The sequence below is a fragment of the Eleginops maclovinus genome, chromosome 4 (genome assembly GCF_036324505.1).
Source record: "Eleginops maclovinus isolate JMC-PN-2008 ecotype Puerto Natales chromosome 4, JC_Emac_rtc_rv5, whole genome shotgun sequence".
Taxonomy (NCBI): Eukaryota; Metazoa; Chordata; class Actinopteri; order Perciformes; family Eleginopidae; genus Eleginops; species Eleginops maclovinus.
The window spans coordinates 15,836,946-15,857,363 of NC_086352.1; the positions used below are offsets into that span (position 1 = coordinate 15,836,946).

The window sequence follows — 20,418 nt, forward strand, 5'->3', positions numbered from 1 at the left end:
AATCAGAGTGAAGCAGAAAGGCATGTACCACTCTATACTGCAGTGAAAAAAAATAATGCAAATGAACATAAACAGAAAATAATACAGTAAATACATTGGTAATATGCAAACCAGCAAATACATTGCAGTCTCTGATTGCATTACAGCTCAGTATCAAAGAAAAACAACAACAATAACTAACATTACAGCAACTTTAAATGTTATATGGATGAAACTTTGGAAATAAAGTCCCTCTTACATCACTGCTGTATGCACTTGACATGTACTGTGTCCCGTGTGTCAGGTATTGAAGTAAACCTTGCTGAATGCAACTGCTCAGAATAGAAAAGCAACACATACCTGCTGAATAAGGAAAACCACTGAACAGGGTCAAAGGAAAAGACAACTGGCAATATGTGAAACTGGTCAGACAGGGTGATGAATTAAGCTGCACAATAACACATTTCTGCACCCTGCAATAATACTCTGCTCTGGATCACACCTGATTGGATCACAATCTGAACACCTGGCATCCCTTAAAATCTCCTTTGTCCTAAAAAATCAGTTGGTATTTCTGATGTACTGCAGAAGTGATCGAAATAAAAGGTTTACAACAATAATTATGTCATAACTGCAACATAACTGAGATTAGTATTTCAGCTAAGTTGTTTCAGTGAGTAGGACGTCCTCTTCCACTCTCCCTACATTAACTGTTTGTCACTCCAGGCTAAGAAATATGACCAAGCAATAATGTGAATTTAATCACAATCAAAAGTTACCAGTATGCTTCATTTGTATTATTCTGTCAGAATGAAATGAACCTTTTGTCAGCCTTTTTTCTCAGAGCAAGGCATGTGATAAATCCAACATATTGTAATTTGTTAAATGCCTAAATAGATGCTCCATCTTTTCAGGTAGAAAACACTGAACCAGATTGTTCTTTTTGATCCAGTTATTGAACTCTGTTTGGATTACAGGTGGAGCAGGACGCTGACCACCAGCTGCCTTATTATAGAAGTTAAAGGAATACTTCACCAACAAAATGATAGTTTTTTCTATCAATTACTCACACAGTTTGACCTTGATTTCTTTAAGAAAGCTTTATTTTTCTCCCAATTGTCCATGGGGAACATAGAATCCTACAAACTGAGAAAACCTGCCTTTTTGGAAAAAGGACAAGGCGATTTCACACATTTCAGACTTGCATGTTAGAATAGCAGGTCTGCACAAGCGTTAAGATGTTTACGCGGAAGTCGTTTAAATAATAAGATTATAGCAATAATGCATGTGTTTGGAAAGTAGTGAGCATATGACAGGATAAATGAACCCTTCATTAGCCTGCATGGGTTGTGTGAGGCTTTGTACACTGATGTTGTGACACAGTTCTGCCATTAAACATGGTCCGGATTCACTTCAATTCATCAAGATGTTTCTCCATTTTTGTTTCATGCAAGAAAAATGTTGCTTTCTCCAAGAATTCAAAGTTCCAAAAGTGAGTAGTGTTTTAAACAACTTATCATTTTGTGTGTGAAGTATTCTTTTAACTAACTCCTGAGCAGAAGTAGCAAGGTGCTGCACACAGGGAACATCAGTGAGCTGAAGGTGGGGCTGTTCCTGTTTGTTTGCCCTTTCAGTGTTTCCTTGTTGGTCTGGTCAGAGGTGGGGGGGCTCTGGGGTGCAGGCACAGTGCTGGGGGGGAGGGTGGTGCGGCTGGCACACATGTCGTAAAGGTTTCCGGAGAACTGCGTCTTCCTAGATTCTTGTCTTAGAGACTCCCAGACGGCTGCTGCATCTCCCGGGCAACCATCCAGAGCTGAGTTGGCACAAACATGGAACTCATTCCAGGACCTTCGAAGAACGAAGAGATCAGAGGAGATCAGAGGAGATCAGAGGAGATCAGAGCGGGAATGTGAATACTGCAGGCTAACGTGTAAAATAACACAAGTGGAAACCATTAAAGCAAATGTTTAAGAAATATTTAACACTTCTTAAGAGTTTGAGAGGATTAACCACTGACCTTGCTCTGTGGGGTAGCTTTTGTTTGAAACTTATGTATGTAATATGCACCATATATAATCACAACATATCAAAAATGAAATGTTGAATGTAGCATCTTCACAAGGTATGTGTATATTTAAAACATACAAGACTGTTGGGTGTGGTTACAATAAAGCACTATTTAGGTTAATTTTTGGCCTTTTGGCCCATGTTTATTTGACAACACCTTTGGTTCCTGGAGATAATGGCTTGTTTTAATAATACAGGCCAAAATCAAAGCATGTTTCTATCGAATAAAAGAAAAGGAAAGTATGAATCCGGACCTGTGACCTTGATAAACATTTCCTCGGAAACAGACTGAGTTCAAATGTAATTTTGTAGGAGACAGAGTTGAGTTGCTGGCCATAAATCCAAATCAACGCCCAGTAAGCCTGTGTAGCAGTGTCAGCTGATCAATCTCTGTAAGTTTGTCACTGCAAAAACTCTTGCCTGTGAGGACAACATGGTCTAAACAATCTACTACCATTTGGCTATGTGAGGCTGTACCCAGTGCTATGGCCAGAACGCTAACGTCAGCATGCTAACATTCTCTTATTGACAATGCTAACATGCTGACGTCATGTGTATATTTGCCATCTTCACCATATTACCACACATTAGTGAGAAACATAAAGAACAGCTGAGGCTGATTGGAATTCTTTTGTTTATTTGCAGATATTGAATTGCGAAAGAGCCAAGATTTGTTGAGACATTTCCTTCAAATAAAAAGTGTATCACTAAAATGGAGTAAATCCTGTGTTCCCCAGCTCCTTTAGACTGGAGCAACCTTAATAGTAATAACTTCAACAAATCTGAGACAAGTTGCTTCAAGACAGAGAGGGGATGGTTACCAAAGTGCTGGACAGTTACACACCTGCAGATTGCATCGATGTCCTGTGTGTTTTGGTCTTTTTGTTTTTCCACCAAGCTGTCTCCAAGTGTAAGTAAACACTGAGCAAAACTCTTGTAGATGGAACCACATGAAACAGGAATTGCTGCTCCGAAACTCACAGGGACCAGGCCTGGTGGAGAGGAAGAGACAGGAGAAAAATTAGTATACAAAAATAGATGTATTTATGTGGATGAGTTAGAGATGAGAGATTGTTTGGGTCAGGGATTTCATCTTGTGATGTGAAACACAATGTTTATGTTTATAGAGAAATGATCCATCTGGTGCTCAGACGGATCAAACAAATACAGAAATATGTTGATTTCCATTCATCTGGAGGGATTATACAACCTCAAAGCCAAATTCAGTGCAGGAGCTGTCTGAGTGCATCGATCAGCTCATAGATAAAACGCTGAGACTGGTTTGGATCACCATAATGTTCCTTAGAAAAGTTGTGAATCAAAGTTTGAAATAAATATTTATACAGAGGACATTTGTGCGTAACCTCACGGGAAGAAATCTATTGATTGACAAACTCACATCCACACTCTATGAGCTGACCATTTAATAATCTCTAGAATATGGAGATTTCCTGCTTTTCTCTGATTTGTATCATATTAAACTGAATATCTTGAAGTTATGAACTGTCAAAACAAGATCTTTTAGGACATCACATTGGACATCTTAGAAAGGGAAGAGCCATTTTGCACTTATATCTGAGTTTTCATTGACCAAAACAATGAATCTACAAAATAATCAGCAGATTAGTCGATAATGATTCAAATTGTTACTTTCAAGCCTACTTTGTTGTTTGCTATGAAGTCTCCTGTGGACACATCCAGGTCGCAGAAGCCTGAGCTGTTCCAGGTTCAGAAGTGCACAACAAGGTCAACGTATGAGGGCACTTACTTTTATTTTGGTTACCCAATCACATTACATTTCTAAATTGACAGTTCATTCCTTTATGTTATTCAAAAATAACAAGCTAACTAAAAACAAACTTCTTTTTGACCTTACTTTAAACCATGGATATTGATTTCTTCATGAATCCCAAACTATTGGCAAAGTCAGACATGAATTCGTAGATCTCAGTTAATCCATTCAGATCTTTTATTCGTCAACCATAGCTTGAGTTTTCTGTTGATCAAGCAACTTTGCTCTTCCAAAACGTTGCCACAAGATAAGAATAATATATTCAAATATATTCCTGTGCGCTTATGATTTAATATCGCCCTACTGTAATTGTCACTTAAGAGTCCGATGCGTCAGGTTTGTTATTTCATCCACTGAAGCTATGTTTAATTTTAAGCTTTTTTCACCTTTGTTTTTGATTTACCAATAACTGACCCCTGTCTACGGCTCAGACAGATAATATGTTCATTCATCACGTCAGAATAAACATCAGTTATGTATTTTTTAAATCTTGTTGTATTTGTCTGCTTTTATTTGTGTGAAGTGTGTCATCATTTCTAGTTTACTATTCATCCCACAATAATGTCACTGAACAGGATTTAACTGCAAACATTTTGTTAGTATTTCAAATTCCAAAGTCATTGATCCCAATCTTAATAACCATATGTGTTTTCTACATAAACCATCACATTAGTTTCAAAACAGACTTCCTGTGAGGAGTAATTACCAAAACAAAAATCTAAATATCCATAAAAATAATAGAATTCACACCTAAATATATGATTTTGAACACCAAATGAAAACATACACGCACAGAGGATGAGAGAGAGAATGAGTACACGAGGGACAGTGAGCATTTCATTAAGGTAAGTGCATTAGTAAACCCATCGCTTATCAATTTGTGAACAAGCTAAATTGAATATTCTTGATCTGCAGTCTTTCTGTAAATGCTTTGGGGTTTTTCTGACAAACCTGCTAAAATCCCTTCTAGTTTTAAAGCGTATGAGCACAGACACATCAGTGAAACAGTTAAAGCAGTCCAAGTGCCTGATAAAGGACAGGCAAGAGCAAACTCAGCAAACTTTTTTACACAAGACTTAAATGCACATCATAAATACAGTCAGAGAGCAATTAAAGAAATGTCCTTACTGAGGCAGAGAGCGATGGGCAGCAGCATAGTCGCTGTGCCTCGTTGGGACTTCTTCATCTTTCCTTCCACGAGTCCCATGGAACTGAGATCCACCTCTGAACCCGAGCCCTGATGAAGCTCCCCTTGACTGTCAGTCCAAAGGGTCCAAAGTTTCTCCTTCAAAATGTGATGAGTATATCCATCTGTGGATAAATTATTAGATTTTCAAAGTAAAGCAATGCAGAGCCACAACCAGGCTGGATTAACAGTGGAGAACGCTGCATCACAGAGAATAAGAGGATGCTGTGTGTGTGTGTGTGTGTGTGTGTGTGTGTGTGTGTGTGTGTGTGTGTGTGTGTGTGTGTGTGTGTGTGTGTGTGTGTGTGTGTGTGTGTGTGTGTGTGTGTGTGTGTGTGTGTGTGTGTAGGGAGGGGCACAAGGCGAGAGATTGCAGGCAGCAGACCAATGACGGCATCCCAACACAGCACACTGGATTAAAGTGTTTTCATTTCCGGTCTTTAGTATTTAGAACATTTATTTGAAACACAAATGAATTATAAACTGTATTACCAATTCCTTCCTTGTTCACATACATTTACCTGCTGCAAAAATCAGACTTCCCTACTGAGAAATGACTTTATCACAATTGACAGTAGAAGGAAACATGATTAGAAGTGTCAGGAGGATTTCGTTTTTCATGTGGACAGATGGAGGACATCCCACAGAGGATAAGAGAATCCAGCTCACCTGGGAGTCCAGCATAGACGCAGAGCGACCTCAGAGAATAGCTGCAATCCCAAGTGAGAGTCACGACCACAGCTACCTATGTGGGTCATGAGGGGTTATTGAAGATTGTATGTTGTATGTAGATGTTATTCATTCTGGAAAAAAAGATTGGACATACTATTTATTGTCCTATTTTCAAATTGCAATACATCTACCTTATTCCCACCTTTTCTAACTTGAGCGTACATCTTATATCCCCCTCCTCTTCCTCTCAGCCGCCAAATCCCCTGCTACGCCCCCCAGATGGCTTCCACTACGTGCATTAGTATAAGTCCCTGTTCACATCTGTACACTGACACAGGAGGAATGGTAACCCATTGTTAATCTGCGGTTTAAAACAACCATAAACTGCAAAATAATCCATCTGTATCTGAAGCCGCTGCCCAGAATCAATAAATCAAGTAGAGATTTGGGTATTACAGCTGAAAACATCTGCTTTTTAATCATTATTACCTTTTGCAAAGATGCTCGGGACTAATCAAGCCTGGTGTGAAGTGTCGGTGAAATACACAGTACAGTCATTCATCGACTTTTTAAAGATATTTCTGCTTTCAGCTGAGAGGGCTGTTCTCCCCTGGCCTCCCACTTTAATACAGTAGTTCATGATTTCGAGGACTGTTGTTTCTACTATTTAGATAGTTATTCAAGATACATTTCTGTGGATAAAAGTACAGTGTAGAACTGAACACAAGCTGATGTAACAGAGCCTTTTCCTGCATTAGAAATGTATACATTAAAACAATCGTAGAGCCTATAGAACAATGGCCAAGTGAGATAGGGGGAAAAACTATTTATAGAAATAATATCTTATTAATTATGTCATTTTGGAAAACATAGGATTGTATTAAAAGTTCCTAATAATAACAGTAAAATGATCACTGATGGAATATACACAGGAGTAAATCTGCTAAAAATGGGATTACACAATCTTTCTGCAGGTATTTTCTTCACGATTTGGGTTGATTGTATAGTTTATTTTTCTGCCGTTTTGCATGAAAACTAGGCTAAACGACTAATTTGGTCAAAATAGTCAGCACTTTTTTTCTGTCAATCGATCTAAAAATGAGTTGTACTAATCAATGCAGTTCCTGTAAAAAGCAAAAATATATATTTTGGCCAACAACATAAATTAAAGCAATCAGTGCTAAAGGGATTTGATGTAATGGCAACCATTTCACCAGGCACAGATATACTGCGTGTACAGTCTGGTGTCACACACTGGGGTTTTAAGGATTACATGTTACACTTGTTTACTTTAATTCAAATTACATAATTACACTCAAACAATCTGACACGAGAGGCTGTTGTTTGGCCTAAATGTAAAGACAGCTTGGTTAAATGGCAGCAGCCAAAGAAAAGATAGACGCAGTTGAGCAAGTTTGATCGACAGCGATGGATTAAGGCATTATGCAACACTGTTGGGAGTAAAAAATAAATAAATCCAGATGAGATTAGGATCTGGATCCTCGCTCCATCCAATGCTGTCTGTCTGTTCATTCATCCTCATTCCCCTTTCTTGGTTTCCTGCGACACACTACCACAGCAGGGGTTCAAAGGACTTATTTTAAGTTTGGGTGGAGTAACTGCAGTACAGCTTTACAATCACGTTAAGATGTTTCCTTTTTTAATATGAATGACAATTAAGCAAATGACCATCCAAGCCGTCGACACACAGACAGATAAAGCAAATTAAGCCATAGAGTGGCGCTAAACCTCCTGCTCATCAGGTTTAATGTCACCGCCATCTAGAGGGTGGGAATCATTCTGCAACATGTGACACATTTCACCACAAGACTACTGTAAGTCAAATCTGCTACTAGACTATGAAAGTCAAACAATAACAATCATTTATACCACATACCAACAGTGGTTTACTCGCTGAAATGATTTGTTCAGACTATCAACACAATATTATCAGAAATATTTGGATACACAATTACTTTTTAAAGGAGCTATGAAGTAAAAATAGCTAATCCCTTGCCAGTTGTTGTTTCTCAAATGTGACTTTCAAACCAAGAAAATCAATACAAGGATGTTGTTATATCCTCTGGTATTTTGTAACAGGCACTTTCCATTATGTTTTGAACATTTAAGGCAAAACCAATTAATTGATTAAATAGCAATAATAACCCCTGCATGAATCCACAATAACACAAAGTCTTCACTAAAATCCAAATAGGAGAATCTGTACCTCTTTTGTTTGTCAAAAAGCAAAACCAAATATAAGTTATTTTGAAAAAGATGATTCAGAAAGACACACTTCATCACATGCATCTTAATAAAGGCAATGTCTTCAGCAGAATGCCCCCTTCACACTGAGTAAATGTTGAGTGAGGCATTTCAACAGGTGGAGAAAACCGCAAAGTTCAGTTTGATGTTTTTTAGTTTCCTTCCCTTCATAAGTCTATGATGTGATTTAGGATTTATCACATTAAAATTGTAAAAATTAGTACCCAACTCGACAGTGCTGAACGTACTTAAGAAACATTATCTCTTCTCTCCTAAAAAAAAAGGTCCAAACAAGAGCATCTAACAGGTGTCTGAACCCCAGTTGTTTGAGCTTAAACCTTCTCAAATTGAAGGTGAAAGCAAAACTGTGTCACTGTGACGCTGCCTGGACAAATCAGGACAAACTTCATGGAGTCGAGAAAATATTCAGTGAATCAAACATTTTTCCAAATGAAATTTACTTCAAAATAAGAGCAGAGCATATAGCTGTGAACTAAGTTCAAACATTTGAAATGTACGTAACATCCTGTGCGTAATACACTTATGAAAGGACAAAGAAATGCAGCCACTAAACTCCTTCATCAAACATCACACACGTGAATCACACTGAAATAAGCATGAGCAGCTTCACAGAATAACCTTGGGCGCTGACATAAACATGTCCAAGTTGCATACAGTATGTAGAGAAAATGTTTGTCTTTGTACTTCACTTCCTAAAAACCAGAAGGTTGAGCAAATGTAACTTAATGCATGTCTTCAACAAACATCATTTACTAAGATTACATTGTTCGGGTGCCTTCGAGTTTTAAAGAAATCATTTAGGTATCTTCCTTGATGATCAAATGTCTTTGTAGCAACACATAGCAAGGTATAACATCTTAAGTCATCTTGAAAGGCAACTCAGAGAGATTTATGGTAGAGCTGTACTTCATTGATTAACACTTAAGTGTGCCAAGAATAGTGTTTGGTATACAAATTGTCTGCGCAATCTTGGCATAGTTTACCTCTGCAAATCTACTAGATGTTTCTTGCTACAAGCTCCTTATTCAAATTCTCAAGTAAAGAAATGAGATAACTTTTTAAAGGAAAAATGTTCAATGTAACTAGGCAGTTATGAGCATCTTCCTCATCAGCCCCTGTGCACATGATTCTTGTTTGAATTAATAAAATGTGTCATGTTTACCCTTGTTGGGAACAGGCCAATAATGGGCTGTGCATGTTGCAACAAGTTATTAACAATGGTGTTATTAATACAAGCTACATGAACTAGCCAGCCAACTTTTCAACACAGGCCTACGAAAAGTTAGCTCTACTTCTTGAAAATAAATTGTCATCGCTCGTAGTTTTATACAAAATAGGGCTGGATCGGTGTAATCTCCGTTAGTCAGTCTCTGTAACGGGACCTTTCCGGTGATATGCACCCATCAGATTTTCTTGCGGACACTTAAAGCCACCGAGTTTCCGTAGAGCAGTCGGTCCCGCTCACGCACCTCCTCCTGCAGCTTGGCCTCGGCGACCCGCAGCTGGCGGATGGTCGCCTTCATCTCCTTCATCTTCACCTCCATCAGAGCGATGATGTCCCGCTGCTCGTTCAGCTTCCGCAGCAGCTCGGCCGACGTGGTGCCAGTGGTCAGCGAGTACGAGTGGTCCAGCGGGCTGCTGGTCACACTCACGTACTGCACGACCGCCTGATGCCCGGCCGAACCGGTTTCCGACAAGTCGTCTCCGATGAACTCCTCGCTGATCGGCTCTGTGTAACAAGTCCCCTCTGTCTGTGCAGGGAGGCGCGCCGTGCCCAGGTACTCCCCGTTTTGCCCTATCTGCACCACGGTGATGCTGCTGTCATCGCTAGCCTCTCCTCCAGTGGTGCCCTCGGCTCCCTCCGCCGCCGTGCTGCCTAGCACAGTAGTGATCACGATCCCGGAGGTGGCTGCGGCACCGGGGGCAGGAACCGCCGCTGCTGACACTTTCTTGCTTCTGCCCCGCCGGCTCCTGCGCTCATTGACCCCCCGCAGAGGGAAGAGGGACGGCACTCTGATGGTGTAGGTCTTCCTCCCGCCGGCGAAGTGCACGCTGCAGACCCGGTGCCCGGTGGTGGGCTGGAAGGTGCTGAAGCAGCCGCTGACCCCGGCCCGGGAGATGTTCCTCAGCCACAGCTCCCTCAGCGTGCTGTCTTTGGGAAACGTGTAGAAGCGCAGGTCCCGGTCCCGGTGCGAGTTGTTGTAGCAGCCGGGTACACAGCACGTAAAACCGGGCATGTTTGCTTCAACACCGAGGCTTTAAAGCACGGTCCTCGGGGTGAAGTTTAGCTTATTTAATTGTTGTTTCTTTATTCTATGCGTTGTAATGAAGCTCAGTGGCCTACAAGCGGAACTACACGTCCCACAACGCTAACAACTTCCTGTTTATTTTTCACCAAAAGTGAGCTGCTTTTCTTCTTACGACGGCTAAATCCACCCGCATTAATCCGGACTCGAAGCATGTAGAGCTTGAATTTATGCTGAAATTGAGGCTGATGTTTTATTTTCGGTGGTAAATGTCTCGTCTTGTTCTTCGCGGTGTTATCAAGCCCACCGTCCTATGCTGAGAACTAAAAGTCCCAGAATTCCTTGCGCTTCACCTCCAGGTCCGTTAGTAAACTAGCGCCCCCACTGGTCAGTGTGGGTAACGCTGGTTGGTCAAATCAATTAACAGATAAGAGGTGCTCTCCTTTACAATTGAAAAATATCTGGACAGAAGATTAGTCTTTATTTTAAATATTCTCATTGTTAAGTTGTATATCTATGATGCAATCAAATGTGGTCTCAAATGAAGCCTCATTTTCACCAGTTCAATCATTAAATGAAACTATATTAAACATTAAAAGGACTGACAAATCAAAAAGCCATCAGCATGGTATCTTGTTTTCCCTTTAATACTTGTTAATGGAAGACATACATTCTGGTGTTTTATGATTTAAATGATTCTTATTTTTGTCATAAAAAATAACAAAAAGAGTACCATGATAAAAAAGAATGCCCTCAAAACTATGGTTATCAATAATGCCTAAAATACTTTTTTTTGTTTAAATGTGCATACTCATCTCTTCTTGTTCTTCTTCAATAAGAAGTTTGGGGGAAATTAATATAATTATCTTGTTTTTTTACATGTCCAAACCTAATTATTCAGGCTAGTTATTAGTGACCACATGCAGAACATGGAGGTCCTTATTTAATTCCATGAATAATAAAAGTACTTTTTATAAAAGTGTCCTCATAATCATTTTAAACACACGAAAACAAATAGCAGTTTTCAATATCCAACAACAAATGTTGAATTATAATCAAATATGAAACTATGTATGTACCTATTTTTTTTTAAAGGTTATACACTATGCTGTGGGCATAATCCCAGCCTTCACCATTTGCATTGAATATATTTATTGAGATCCCAAACAGCATAGTTTTAATCCTGGATACTGTGTAATGTGTCCAATGTTATCTAATTATCTTTTGCAACGGCAAATTGTAGAGCCTAGTATTTCTGCATGTGGTAGTAACCTGAATCAGCCACTTGATGGCCTTCTAGTTCACTTCTTTATGTTAGAATCTTTTGTGATCATGGATGTTATTTTTTTAAATGTTTGTATTCAATGACATTCAAAAGATACAGATGACTGAGAATAAAATGTTTCAACTAAATAAACGTCTATGTAAAGTGTAATTATATATGTGTATATTGACAGTGAACGATCATATGTGCATATTTAAAAATGTGTGCATTCAAAACTGTTGAAATATAATATCAATAGCAGCAGTGGATGTTTTGGTGTGAGAAGGTTATTGCCAGCTTAAGTTAACCATAGCAAATGTACCTCATAATGTTTAAAAGGGTAACTTTTTAAAGGAGGGTTGTGAGTGGTAAGCGCACTGAATCATGGGAAACACCCGATCAGAGAATCCACTAGCCCCACTTGACACACACCAATTAGTAACATGATTCATCCATGTTATGTTTGAATTATTTACCTTTCATCCAAGTTCCACAGGAAACATATTTGTGTATTTTAAGTATTAATGTGCGCAAGGCTAAAGTTACATCTACTTTCGAGGTGTAACTTTTCCTTCATTCTCCGCTGATGACCCATCTCTTACCTCCTGTAGTATCTCTGGTCCTCCCCGCAGTCCTGCTGTTGCTACTGAAGTTACCACTAGCAACTGGGCAGCGCCCGGCGGAGGACCTTCCACCGCTGTTGATGTTGTCCTGCTTAATACAGTAGGTAGCACATTTTAATCCTATGATGGGTTTTCTATTAAGCCAAATTCAGAGACACTTAGAGAACTTACCATTAGATATCAACTCTGTAAAGTACCTTAGTTTATTCGGGACTTTTTGGGCTCGCTTTGCGGCTGGCTAGCTGAACATGCTAGCTAATGTTAGCTAAGTGTGTGTGGACACTATGCTATCCACCATCACACTCCTATAGACTATTCCAAGTAAGGGCCATTTTGCACAAGTTAGTAGTATTGTTACATATGGCTACAACCAAATACTTTTGATCTCAACAGCAGTATTTTGTGCGTTATTACTTTGTTATCTGATTAACCGACAACAGCAAGGCTGGGTTACTTTCAGTGTTGTCTGTGTGAGACACAAGCTGATAAATGTGTTTGTTTGTCTGTTTACAACCCGAGGTGATCCAGTGTGATGATTGCAGACCCTACGGTTCTTAAGGTTAACCCAGGTGCAGGTGCCATTATCAGTCTGTCGTTGTACAGTCATAGCGTCAGGCTCAGACTGCCCCTGCCAGTCAGTATTTTAATGTTACCGTCATATCTTCTCCTATAAATACATATTCCTAGTATTGCAAATCGACAACAATCTAAAGTTTATTTTTTACAACCCCATTGATCTCAGCCAACGTAAAGCTGTTCACCCCCACCCTGCTTCTCAAAGGACATAATAGTGTAGGCAGGTGCTCCACCATACAAAACCCCCTAACAGAGGGCTGAAATTCACACTATAGTTGCATTTCCATAACAGTTCATTTAGAACATCTACAAAGGTTGAGTTAGGTGATCTAAGCTACACATTATATAATAGTATCACAAATCACTTGTATATCTATATATCAAGTTAAGATATTGATGAACTATGCTGTGTACACGTTTTTGGACATTAATGTCACTGTTTAAGTGTTAAACATGGATTGGGTCAAACACACAGACATTAGTGGCTCTGTAGAGGTGACGTTGACTTTAGGTGGGTGTGGATCGACAGGAATGGCATGTTAACTATGTAGCAGGACACAATGCCAAGTAGCTGTCGGAGACTGCTGATGAGAGAAACTGGTCTACACCTCCATCAGACATGTTTGACCTGTTCGTTGATACAGTCACTGGAGGTAATAGATATTGTGTGTAAAGAGACAAATTACTGTGTTTGGTTTTGGTTATTGTAATAATGTGAAATAGATTAATTGTCCTTGTGTCTGGTCCTAAATTCAGCCTTAACTGCTTTGAATGAACAGTGTTAACAGTGACGAGTGTGCACTCCATGGGTTTTATTGCCCATCTTTAGTTTTAGGTATTGCATGGCAACAACATAAACAAAAAAGTGTGATACTTACACATGTTGCAGGTTAGGTCAATGTGACATAGCATTTAACTCCTTTTTATTTTTACAGGTATAGTCCTTCATTTCCAGAAACAGTCAAGGCATGAGAAGAAAGTGAATATATGCTGTTGGGATGTTGGTGAGGCTGGCTATGGTTAGCACGTAAGGTCGCACTGAGTGGCACTGCCATGTTGCCAGGAGTCGGTGTATTTGGCACGGGCAGCACAGCCCGAGTGCTGGTACCGTTGTTGAAAGCCGAAGGTTTTGAGGTCCATGCAGTCTGGGGAAAAAGCGAAGAGGAGGCATGCTGCTTGGCAAAGGAGCTCGGCATCCCGTTTCACACCAGCCGATCTGATGACGTCCTGCTGCACCAAGATGTCGACCTTGTTTGCATCTATATTCCACCCTCAATGACGAGGCAGATTGCTGTCAAAGCACTGGGTAAGAAGAAACAAACACACTTACTTTTATCAGGCTGTCCTGTCCAAAACCTTGGGCTTATATTAAGTGTATAACTAGCACTTTCACACTAAACACGAGTGCTAATCCTATATACATGCAAAAATGATTTTCTTTTAGATAAAACGGTTCAAAAATATTTTCTTTATGTTAATGATTACAATAAAAAGAAATCTTAGTTTTTCTTAACACCAGCTTCAGATCATATATTACAGTTTACTTAGAAAAAACCATCTATAAATGCATACTGCTAATGTGACTTGACCCAGCTGGGCGTGGTGGGTCGGCTCTGGGACAGATTTGACATTTTCCACTGTAACGACAGTACTTTCCGAAAACTTTTTTAAAAGCTGTTTTTTTCTGTAACTTATTCCTCAGGGTTTTTCCTAGTGATGTGATTAATGACAGTCATAGTAACCACAGGGAAAATAGCAATTTGAGGGACGACAAAACATTTTAAAACTTCACAACATCTTACATCTGTTAGCAGGTAATTGAAGGAAACACCCTTTTCCTTATCAGAGGAGAGTAGATCTATAAAGTTAAGATCTTACTGTATGTGATGGAATTCCTGAGTGTTGACCTCAGCTTCCTGTTTTAGTTGCAACTTCCTGAGTAAATCCCCACCAAAGTATTTATCCACGGCACTACTTCCAAGGCCGCCAATCTCCATATATGAAAGCCATACACACCCTCTGTGCTCTCATATGTGGCTGCATGAGAACGTTGAGTTTTTAGTTTATTCATACCAATCTCCAGGAACTGAGGGATAATAGCATTTAAAGCAATCGACTCAGTGTGCCCGAGCCCTGGCATATCAAGTCCAACCGAAAGCTTAAAATCATATTTATTTTATACTCAGTTGCAACTTCAAAACGAACAAATGCAGTCCAATACAAAATCCCTGCTTTGAATTCTCTTTTTTGTTGCTATTTTAGAGGGGCATAGAAACAAATTAGATTAGGAACCCTCGTAAGTCAACACAAAGATCTCCAGATTAAATAAAACAAATAAATGAGTTCAACTTTTTTTCTTTCGGAGGACTGGGGTCATAAAACAGATTATATCTTGTAAAAGTCAAATTCTAGTACTCTCATTTTACTCAGTAATTTAATCAAAGATAATTACAAACCCCTTCCTGTCTCTCTCTCCCTGCAGGTATAGGTAAGAACGTTCTGTGTGAGAAAGCTGCAACCGCTGTGGATTCCTTCAAGATGGTGACTGCTGCCAGATACTACCCACAGCTGCTCAGCATTATGGGTAATACCCTGCGCTTCCTGCCTGCTTTCGCGGCAATGCGCCAGCTGCTGGTGGAGGGGTATGTTGGAGAAATGCAGGTGTGTGACGTCCGTGTGTATGGCCCCAGTCTCTGGATCAGTCGTATGGCTGGACGTGTGAGGAGCTGATGGGCGGGGGCGGACTGCACACCGTCGGCTCGTCCATCATTGACCTTTTAAGTTACCTGACAGGTGAACGAGCCCTTCGTGTTCATGGCTTATTGCGGACCTTTGTACAACAAAATGGTTTGATCCGAGGCATCCGCCGCGTGACCAGCGATGATTTCTGCTTCTTCCAGATGTTGATGGGTGGCACTGGGTCTCGCTCTGGCGGCGTTTGTTGCACCGTTACCCTTAACTTCAACATGCCAGGGTCTTTTGTGCACGAGGTAATGGTAGTCGGATCCACTGGGAGACTGGTTGCCAGGGGGACAGAGCTATATGGCCAGCGCAATGGGAGTAAAAGTGAGGAGCTGTTGCTAGGCGACAGTGGGTGGGCAGGGCCAGAGGTGAAAGAGATGCCCCTGCCTCACCTGCAGGGTCTGAGCTCCATGGTGAAGGCACTGAGACAGTCTTTTCAGGCTCACGAGGAGCGCAGGTCATGGGCGCAAGGACCGGTCGCCATGGCACCAACATTTGAGGATGGTCTGTACGTGCAGACCGTGGTGGAGGCGGTGAAGCGGTCCAGCTGTAGCGGAGAGTGGGAGTGTGTTGAGATCATGAGTCAGGAGCCAGATCCCAATCACAACCTGTGTGAGGCTCTGCAGAGAAATAAGAACTGAATCTATTTATAAACCCAGTGCGACTACTACGTGTCCGACGAGACGGCCTCTGAATGTTTCTCCTTCCTGTCAGCTGCTGAGGCAGTTTAACCACGATGACTCTTTTCCATTTTCACATTCTGCCACATTTTGAGAATATTTTTGCTTTAGAAATCAAAGCTGTGTTGTGGATGATTGTCCCTCACAGTTATGATTTGTTTGTACACTAAATGTGTTGACCTCAGCTCCATTATTCTGATTCTCAACCAAACATATTCCTATAGCTGTGTCAAAATCCACCCGTGCCCCTTTTAAATGTTCATTATCCGTACCATGCCAAAAAGTGTGCACAGCCTTTAGAATCACTGGAGCTTAAAGTCACGGAGTAATGAACGAAAAGTTCCTGCTAAATAAGGTTGAGATAATATACCACACCTATATCAAATATTGGCCTGGAGAAAAAGTCCTTGGGAGACATACACAAACTTGCAGTGGATATATTTAGATTTTAATGTATTTTCAACATGATTAGCACCTTATTCTGAAAGGAAGTGGGCATGAGGATGATTTGATTAACAAAACGTGTTCAGTGCTCACTGTGTGGTGACTGGCAGAATTCAAATGATGCTCTATTGGAGCTCAGCCTCTTTAAAACATAGAATAAGAATAATGGAGCTGTGCACGATTTCAGTTTTAGTTTTTTGGATTGTGTAACAATAAGCATACATTTAAAGAATGGCACAGGGGCTTGTAGGTTTTGATGTTTAAATATGCCATGGCATACATAAAATACCAGGGATTGAGTAAAATAAGCTATGTTAAACTGAACATTAAAAAGTCTAATTTATATAAATGCCCTGAAAAATGTAAAATTCCTAAAGTAAAATGTAGTCTTAAATCTTTCTTTTAAGTGTCACTTGCATCCTGTAGGCAAGAAAACAATCAACATTATAATTCTTCACAAACAGAGCAGTTATGGTGATCTGAAATTAAAAACTGCTAGTGTGGATTTCAGTAGTGGCACGTTTCATTGTGGGGAGAAAATATACCATCTAAACTTCAAACCACTCCTTCATCCATATGTTCAGCATCTGATTAAGATATTACTACTTCCAGACACTTAAAGAAGCTTCAATGAGGCCGATACATCAAGTGTTTTTAGTAATGTTTTATATAAACGACTTCTGGCACATATAGGCGGAGGTGAAGAAGTAGCATTACCTCCACTGTTAAAACTCACCACCAATAATCCATTAAAACTTTCAGGAAGGAAGGAAACCACCACTTTTTTAACAGCCACCCGTCAAGCTTATATAGGATAAGCATCTGATGCTCAAATGAAAGATTTTAGGTTGAGTAACGCAATGAATCTTAGAATTCTCGAAATGACCGATTAGTGACCTTTTATTGTTATACTGACAAAGTTTTAGATATTCAAAGCCTTAGGATATTTGACAACTAGATTTAGTTTAAAATGTGTGTAAAAGGTTTGTTTACATGTGATAACATTGAAGTTATTTTAATGTTTTTTGAAAGATTTCATGCAATCTATGCATTTTAAGTTATTACAGATGTTTAAATCAAGAGAGTGGAGTCTGCCCTTCCTCCTAACACCTTACTGATCTTTTCATTGAGTAGAACCACTGGATCTGATGTGCACAGTAGTGTAAATGTGTGCCTCTCTAAGATACTCAGAACAAGCAAAGTTTTTGGTTGTAATAGTCACTCACTGCATTTCAGTACTGCTGAATAATATTTGGCCTCGGCGCTCCTCCTGCTGAGACAGGAGGTTAGGACAGAAACAGGGTGCTGTTTTTTTATTGGTCTGTTCCTTTCCTAGACCAACGCAGGATCTGCATATAAGGATACATGCACCTAACACGCTTACCTCACGCTATCCTAACAATGCTTTGTAATTAATCAAGTTTACAATAATTGTCTTTATAAAACACATCACCTTTTCCCCGCAGGATGTTTGATAACCCACCACTATTAAAATACATTCCAAGCTAGTTTTCACCTTCTTCTTTTTCTCTTGTTTTTTGCACTGATAACTGATAAAGCTGCCACATATTTAATATGCTGTGTGTTGCTATTACCAGCCGGCTCACTGCGAAAATGAATTTAACACATCTCTTCATAAGGAAGCGTTTTTGTATTTATTTTTGTCTTGGTGTGGAGAAAGTTTCCCATTGTTTAATTTGTTCAGTGTTTTTGTCTTAAGTATGTGAATTTCTGTTGTAGTATTTATCCTGTTTAGATTAAGTGTTTAATATGGCTTTTTGAGCACAATGTGTTAAATTTATGTTGGGAAACTGTACTGTTCATTTCCCTGACAGATACTTCCTTAAATAAATACAGTTGTATTCATTTAGTGTCTTTGATAAAGTGTCTTTGATAAAGATAAAATTGATCTTTACAATTTTTTTACATTGAACCCATACAACACGTATTTTCAGTATATTTTGATACGATAAACAGTCATTTACTGAGTGGTTAAAGTGGTACTGCTTCTTTAAAAAATATTTAGTAAGTTAAATATTTCTGCTAAGGGTTGGTTGTGTTGTATACTGATCTGACTCTTGCACAAATAAAATGCAATATGTTGCATCATCCCTCATCTCCATAGAGCCACCATGAATGGAGCATTGTGCCGCAGTCAAAGGGATAACCGGATCTGCTTTATGGAAACAAATTTTACATTTGATGCAAATAACCAAGCCGTGCCTGTTCTCAAAGTGCTTGTTCAGCTGTAGAGAGACGCTTTAAACAATGATTGAACACTTAATTCAACATCTTCACTTCTACTATAGCTACGTATGATACAAAGGATGCTTGATATACGTTGACATTTACTTTTTCAAGTAAAACCATAAATATAGATTGTAGAAATGTTACATATAAAAACTAAGCTACATCTAATTTATTCAGATGTATGCAAGTGAAATATCCCTATTTTGGTTATTTAGAACAGAGAATATACTTTAACATTAGATTTTTGAAATAGAGATTTTATTTTAATTATATTAATATATTATTGAAATGGGAGAAATATGTGGGATAGAGTTCAACAGACATGTACTGATCGGTAACTCCTGTAGTTGTGTGACAAAATTAGCTTTCCTCGCCACGGATATGACGTTGGGTGGCAGCAATGCATTGTGGGGGAAAGTGTAGCAACACAAATATAAACACAATAGTTAACTGAAGCTTACTGTTGGTATTTTAGTTTAACAAAACCCGGATATTTTGAACACTATTTCCCAGACACAACGCTGAGTAAGTGACCGATGCCGGACCCAGCGGTAGACACAGTCCGTAAATGAAGCGTTGTTTGGGGCTTGTTATCAAACCGTCAACGGTCATGAAGATGGAACAGATGGAAATGGACAGTGAAAAGTTCTCTCACGGTATGCTTTAACTTTAAGCATATAACTAAATAATGTCCTAATGATTTCACAAGCTTCTGGAAACACACTTACAACATGCCATAGTAATACACAGCATTTAACAACAACCAGAGAGGCCTCATTATGTTTTCATTTACACCACTGCTTTTCCTCCTGAGACATGTCAATATGTCTTCAAGGAAAGAGTATTTCACAGTTAAAGGGGAAAAGCAACTGTGGATCTACACTCACTCACTTCCATGTGCATCATAAAAACGTTGAAAAGTAAAAGGGAAAACGTGTCCTCTTATTTTGGTCACACCTTAAATAAAAAGCATGTTCATCATCATTCTAGTGCTGAAATAATTCGTTTTTAATCAATGAAAATTGTTCAGTTGCAGCATCAATTATAACTTTTCGTTTTCCTGTTATTTAGTAGAGGTGGTTTTGGAGGATGAACACTTTGACTCCATCCCCTCTGTGAATGGAGCAGCTATTAAAAGCATCCTGGAAGGTGCAGAGGCAGCTCGAGTGGAACAAATAACACATGAAGAGGAGAGTAATGACCGCCCTGTCAAACGTACACAGAAGCGGAATAAACGCAGCTTAATTTGGAGGCATTACGACGAGACGGACAGTTCTACATCTGCTCGCTGCCGCATTTGCAGTAAGTTGCAGAGCTTTGAAGGCGGCAGCACCAGCAACCTGCATCGGCATATCTCAAAGAGACATCCGGGAGTGTTTTCTCAGCTCTTAGCAGACAGGCAACACTCATCACAGAGCTCAAATGCTTATAAGGACACATCAACACAACCAGAGACCGTTGGTGCAACAGAGAAGCAGAGAACGTTTTCTGGTATTGTTTTATAACTCACTGCTATTTGTGTGTGTAATTCATTCAATGGCATCTTGCTGAATAAGTGAAATATGTGAATATGTTGTTCTTTACAAAACCAGTCATATTAAATATTAATCA

The 20,418-nt window shown here is 39.5% G+C and overlaps 4 protein-coding genes and 1 long non-coding RNA gene across 6 annotated transcripts in view; 2 read left to right on the forward strand and 3 right to left on the reverse strand.

The window, feature by feature from the left end:
- nrn1lb (neuritin 1-like b) lies at positions 1–12,198 on the reverse strand. The gene is made up of 4 exons (XM_063882656.1): positions 12,095–12,198; positions 4,967–5,149; positions 2,891–3,038; positions 1–1,827 (listed from the first exon to the last, which is right to left on the reverse strand). The coding sequence occupies exons 2-4, from the start codon at positions 5,043–5,045 to the stop codon at positions 1,524–1,526; spliced, it is 531 nt and encodes a 176-aa protein (XP_063738726.1). The 5' UTR covers positions 5,046–5,149; positions 12,095–12,198; the 3' UTR covers positions 1–1,523.
- On the reverse strand, positions 8,401–10,550 carry thap11 (THAP domain containing 11). The gene has a single exon (XM_063882599.1). It carries the CDS (start codon positions 10,217–10,219, stop codon positions 9,386–9,388), a length of 834 nt encoding a protein of 277 aa, XP_063738669.1. The 5' UTR covers positions 10,220–10,550; the 3' UTR covers positions 8,401–9,385.
- On the forward strand, positions 12,068–18,423 carry gfod2 (glucose-fructose oxidoreductase domain containing 2). The gene is given in 4 exon segments (XM_063882653.1): positions 12,068–12,215; positions 13,627–13,997; positions 15,174–15,380; positions 15,383–18,423. Coding segments are annotated over 3 exon segments (1,152 nt in total). The 5' UTR covers positions 12,068–12,215; positions 13,627–13,744; the 3' UTR covers positions 16,075–18,423.
- LOC134863898 (uncharacterized) overlaps positions 13,324–20,418 on the reverse strand; it is a 9,376-nt gene continuing 2,281 nt past the window's right edge. Inside the window, exon 3 of the long non-coding RNA XR_010165729.1 lies at positions 13,324–13,993. This is a non-coding gene — a long non-coding RNA (uncharacterized LOC134863898). The remainder of the gene's footprint in view (positions 13,994–20,418) is intronic.
- Positions 19,201–20,418, forward strand: part of LOC134862808 (SAFB-like transcription modulator) — a 2,322-nt gene continuing 1,104 nt past the window's right edge. The window contains exons 1-2 of one of the 2 annotated variants that reach the window (XM_063880902.1): positions 19,201–19,463; positions 19,879–20,298. In XM_063880902.1, coding sequence (XP_063736972.1) covers positions 19,376–19,463; positions 19,879–20,298 — 508 coding nt within the window. In that variant the 5' untranslated portion in view covers positions 19,201–19,375. The remainder of the gene's footprint in view (positions 19,464–19,878; positions 20,299–20,418) is intronic. The other variant, XM_063880903.1, reaches the window with a different exon arrangement.

Bases quoted from the DNA above. Each gene is read 5' to 3' on its own strand.
- nrn1lb (XM_063882656.1), bottom strand. From the start codon at position 5,045: ATGGGACTCGTGGAAGGAAAGATGAAGAAGTCCCAACGAGGCACAGCG. The intron at 3,039-4,966 runs GTAAGGACATTT...CCTCTCCACCAG, and splicing joins GCCCATCGCTCTCTGCCTCA to GCCTGGTCCCTGTGAGTTTC. The intron at 1,828-2,890 runs GTGTGTAACTGT...CGTTCTTCGAAG, and splicing joins GACATCGATGCAATCTGCAG to GTCCTGGAATGAGTTCCATG.
- thap11 (XM_063882599.1), bottom strand. From the start codon at position 10,219: ATGCCCGGTTTTACGTGCTGTGTACCCGGCTGCTACAACAACTCGCAC.